This window comes from Sylvia atricapilla, chromosome 6 (assembly GCF_009819655.1).
Source record: "Sylvia atricapilla isolate bSylAtr1 chromosome 6, bSylAtr1.pri, whole genome shotgun sequence".
NCBI classification, from domain to species: Eukaryota; Metazoa; Chordata; class Aves; order Passeriformes; family Sylviidae; genus Sylvia; species Sylvia atricapilla.
Window position 1 is genome coordinate 1,550,343 of NC_089145.1, and position 4,882 is coordinate 1,555,224.

A 4,882-nucleotide genomic window follows, 5' to 3' on the forward strand; every position below is an offset into this window, starting at 1 on the left:
CTGTTTGAGCACTCACATAACTCAACCTGCCCACCCCCACCCCTCTGTTCTGTTCCCAGGGATTGCTCAAAGGCAGGAAGGAAAAACTGCTGGAGCAATCCTTTTCTTTAAATACTGCAGAATGGATACTCCTGATGTCTATGAAACAAAAATCTCCAAAACACCTCAGCTGGTCATTCAGCTGAAGCTCAGCATCTCGTTCTGGAGAGCCTGGAATTGACAATTGATAGAAGTAAAGGGAGTAAGAACTTGGGAGAACTCTGCCTGCCCAAAAGGCAGACAGGTGGCAACTCAGGTATTACCCTTTGCTTGGATACAACCAGTGATACTTAATATACCACAATCGGAAAGATACTGAGAATCAGCACACAATCCTGGAATGGTTTGGGCAAGGAGGGACCCAAAAGATCATCCAGTTCCAACCAGTGACTCCTTCCACTTGACCAGGCTGCTCCAAGCCCCATCCAGCCTGGCCTTGTGCGCTTCTAGGAATGCGGAGAAGAATCATTGAAGGGAAAAACAAAAAACACAACTGACAGAAATGACTTTTCTATCATGTGAACTTATAGCAGTTTCCACTAAATACAATTAAGTATTCAGCCAGAGGCACCCACATGCGAGAAAAACTTGAAAATTGTCAGTGTCACGAGGTTTTTGCAGAGCAGTGACAGGTTATGTGCTGACACCAGGCCTTCCCAGCAATGGCACCACAGAAAAACAACTTGGAAAGAGCTGGAAGTCCCACAGGTGCAGCAGCAATAAAACCTCTCCCAGTATCTAGCCAGGCACTTGGGAAATGTTTGCAGAAACACAGGATCCTGTTCAAACAGTGATGATTTAATGGGATTCTGCCCTCTGAGGCCTCTCAGCCCCTGCATGTCCTGGACTGTGCAACTGTGCAGTTTCTCCAGCCTTAGGTCAGGTGTGAAGTCCACTGAGTGAAGTTTGTTCCAGATGAAAGCTGAATCTGACACAGGTTCACGAATCCTGTTCCCTCTGTGAGTGGCTCACACCTTCCAGCACACACGAGCCTCTGTGACACATGGAAGGATTCCCAGCAAGGAGCCCTAGAGCACTCACAGCTTTGGAAAGAGGCTGCTGTAAACATCTGTGAGACACACAATCTCTTGGACAGTTTCAGAAGAATACTTCCTTCAGGATGCTGAAGGCACTTGGTGCAGACAGTTGATTGCATTTTCCAACCCAGGCACATTTTTTCCAAGAAAGCCATCACAATATTTAATGTCCCTCTTGCACTGCAGTCTGAGGTTACAGTTGTCTTAATATCCTTTCATGGAGAGCAAATATATTTGACAAATTACCTAAGAAATTATTTTATGCTACTCCAAAAGAAAAGCCAGCACCCAGCTGAAAGGTTTACTCCTTCTCCCTTTCACATGGTATTTATAACGGGCCATAAAAAACCCCCAAAAACCAAAAACCCTCCCGTGAAATTTTAAATTCCGGTTGCCTCAGAAGTGTCCCATGGATGTATTTCCAGTAGAGATGCATCTAAAAAGTGCCTGCAGCAAAGCAAATCTTTCCAGGTAAGTGGTAGAAGAAAAGATAATAATAGATAATTTATATAAAACAGAGTTCAGATCTTGTGGAAGTTAAAATACCTTGAAGGAAGCATCAAACTACAAAGTGTTCTCTGAAAGGAATCTGTTTCCACGTCAGTGTTCACCTGAGCACAAATTAACTTATTAAGGCACATAAATAAATGGCATGAGAAGCCACCAGTGATAATTATTTTGGTTCAGAGGGGAAGAAGGCACTCTTTTTGCATTCAGTTTCACATGGATTTCATCTGGTTCCAGTGTTCAGCTGTGAGATCTTCTCTTCAACCTTGTCTGCCACGAAATTCAGCCTGCAGCCCCGGAGGGCTGTTATTAAGTCACCCACCTTTGCATCCTTCCCCTTCCACTTCTGCCACTCCCGAAGCGCCTGAACAAGCTGTTCATACAATTTACGTGGATAGGCTTCCTCTATCCTATCCAGCTTCACCTCTGGCATCCCAAGTTCTCGCATCAGCCTCTTCCACTCTCTCCCAACGTTGTCACAGATGACAGCGACAGCTGCGTTCAGGAGACCTGAAACAGCAGAAGCAGACCAAGTTAGCCATAGATTTACGAAGAAACACAAGAAAACGTTTAGAAGTTGTTGGGTTTAGTTCAGCAAAACGCCACTACTCTTGTTACACCACACAGGCTGAAAGTTCTACAGAGGCCCCTGGATAGACTTGGAATCCCAAAAGATAAGGGAGATAAAAAAGCGCGGGAAAAATTCCCTCCGGAAAGTCGTTTGTGTACACATTTACTGGGGTTGCTGGGGAGCGATCTATACCGGGATATAACTATATACATATATATAGATATATAAAACTACATAGATATAATAATCCACCTACGTTTTTCATGCTCATCCGGCTGATCATCAGGGGCATGAGGTTCTCCCTCTTCGAACTGCACCACCTGTGACAGCAAATCCTGCCTTTTAATGCGCTGCAGCAGCTTTTTCAGCAATTCCAGGTTGTCTTTCGTGATCTCCTGCTGCTCTATCAGGATGTTGAAGAGCTCCTGGCCGCTTTGCACCGCGTCAAGCTTTCTCTTCCCAATTTTATCGAGGCACAGGAACTTCATATCGGAGAGCTCCTTGGCCGACAGGCCCGAGGAGACGGAATGCAGCAGGCTCCGCAAAGGATCCAGGGCGCCCGGCACAGGCTGCGCCGGGCGGCTTTCATCGCCCCGTCCCGATCCTGCGGAGAGGAAATCCATTCCTGTTTGCGCAGAGAGAGAGAGAGAGACTTCCCGGGAGCACGGAGCGCCCGCGGAGGGAGCGGCGCGGCGGCGGCCCCGAGCCCGCCTCAGCGCGATGGCCGCGCCCGGAAGTGCGTCACGCCGCCGCCGCGCGCGCCAAGATGGCGGCCGCGCCGCCGCCCCTGAGGGCGGGCCCGCGCTCCGCCGCCGCCGCCTCAGCCGGGCTCGGGGAGCCCTCCCCGAACCCCTCCCGGGGCCGTCGGGCTCGTGCGGTGAAATGAATGAAATGTCAGAAATTCCCTTTTTTGGACACAGTCTGTCATTTGTTAAGGAAGTTGTGCTGTTTAAAATGTTATGCCGGTTGTGACCTGTCTGTTAAGGAAGTTACGCTGTTTGTACCAAAATTTGTACCCTCAAAACCTTATTCCAAGTTGTATACCTGATTTGTTTAAAAAATACGGATATTGATCTAATACCAATATCCAACTATGACGGACAAAGACTCTCTAACAGTTTGAAGTTAGAAAGTGTGTGTTTATTACGACGCCGGGCAGCGTGCAGGATAGCTCCCAAATACACACCGCAATTTACAGATGATCACAGGGTCTGTTTATGTACAAAAGTGTTGAATACCCAAAACACAAATGCATATTCATGACTCTGGTCCATCCCATTCCCCGCTTCGTATGGTAATTAGCCAAAAAGCAATTAAGCATGCGGAGTTTGTTCTTTGAAATGGGTCGGTGGTCCTTTTTAGGGGGAGGGGTCTCAAAATGATGAAGTAAGATGGGTCTTCCTCGCTTTGCCTTTTTAACCTTTTAGTGTTGGTGACACCTGGATCCTGTTTTCTCAAGACTATCTGATTTATGATCACATTGTGTTCTTGGAGTCTATTGATTAAGTTGACAGGTCTCCTGATTTATCGGTTCCTTAAATCCGGCTTATGTTAAAAAAAAGGAAGTTTACCTCAGCAATGTCTAGTTAGTAAAAGGGGAGTCTACGTGCTAAAGTCTTTTATTCTTCAAAATGTAAAGGGAAGTCTACGTCAGCAAGTCCACGTCTAATTCTTTAACTAAAGTCCTTAATTCTTTAAAATTAATATCTCATACCCCCTCTAAAACCCCGGGTTCCCTTCCCCTTCCGTCGGGCTAGGCTGTCGCCATTCGCGCCGGCTCCTCGAACTGCTGGCCCCGCCTAATAGGAAAATCCAAGGACTTCCATGGTGCATCGCTCCAAACCGAAGTGCAGTTGCCGGCAAGCGGACCCAAAAGCCGGGACCCAGCACAAAATCCAGATAAAAGGGAGACACTACAACACCGAGAAGACCCTCAGCTACCTAAGGACTGAATTCTGCTTCTGCCGCCTCGCCACGACCACAAAGAGACTGGGAAGAAGTGAGGCCCCTAGACCACAGGAGTCCAGTTGAGTTCCTGGGGATTCCCATGCGGCTGGAACTCCGGACTCTGCAGCAAGAGCAGCAGATTCGTCTGACACCTCATTCTCCTCCTCAGCGGCGACAGGAGCGAGAACGGCGACCCCTCAAGTTCCCCCTCGAAAGAGCTGACTAATAAAGGCTTATCCAAGGAGCAGGTCTCCCGGCCCGTTTATAACATGTGCTGCTGAAGGCACAGCGTGTGCTGGAGCCCAGCTCCGCGCCGCCGGTGTCCTGCGGCAGGAGGAGCCCCGGTGGGTCAGCGCCTCAGCCCTGGCCGGGTCACGGCATCCCAGAACCCCAAAATCTCCGAATCCCAGAGTTACAGAGTCAATTCGCTTGGGAAAGACCTCGGAGATTACCGAGTCCAATCTATGGCTGAACACCGCCGTGTAAACCAGAGCATGGCACTGAGATCCACATCCAGCTGAGATATTAATTTTCAAGAATTAAGGACTTTAGTTAAACTAGATATTGCTGACACAGACTTCCCTTTACTAACTAGACATTGTTGAGGTAAACATCCCTTTGTTAACATAAGCCGGATTTAAGGAACTGATCAATCAGGAGGCCTGTCAACTTAATCAATAGACTCCAAGAACACAATGTGATCATAAATCAGATAGTCTTGAGAAAACAGGATCCCGGTGTCACCAAGACTAAAAGGTTAAAAAGGCAAAGCGAGGAAGAC

General features: G+C 47.9%; 1 protein-coding gene across 1 annotated transcript; it reads right to left on the reverse strand.

Moving 5' to 3' along the window:
• Window positions 1-816: 816 nt before the first annotated feature.
• On the reverse strand, window positions 817-2,852 carry FADD (Fas associated via death domain). Its single transcript, XM_066320463.1, has 2 exons — window positions 2,411-2,852; window positions 817-2,093 (listed from the first exon to the last, which is right to left on the reverse strand). The coding sequence occupies exons 1-2, from the start codon at window positions 2,775-2,777 to the stop codon at window positions 1,807-1,809; spliced, it is 654 nt and encodes a 217-aa protein (XP_066176560.1). The 5' UTR covers window positions 2,778-2,852; the 3' UTR covers window positions 817-1,806.
• Between the last annotated feature and the right edge of the window lie 2,030 nt (window positions 2,853-4,882).

Bases quoted from the DNA above. Each gene is read 5' to 3' on its own strand.
- FADD (XM_066320463.1), bottom strand. From the start codon at position 2,777: ATGGATTTCCTCTCCGCAGGATCGGGACGGGGCGATGAAAGCCGCCCG. The intron at 2,094-2,410 runs GTAGGTGGATTA...CTGCTGTTTCAG, and splicing joins GCCGGATGAGCATGAAAAAC to GTCTCCTGAACGCAGCTGTC.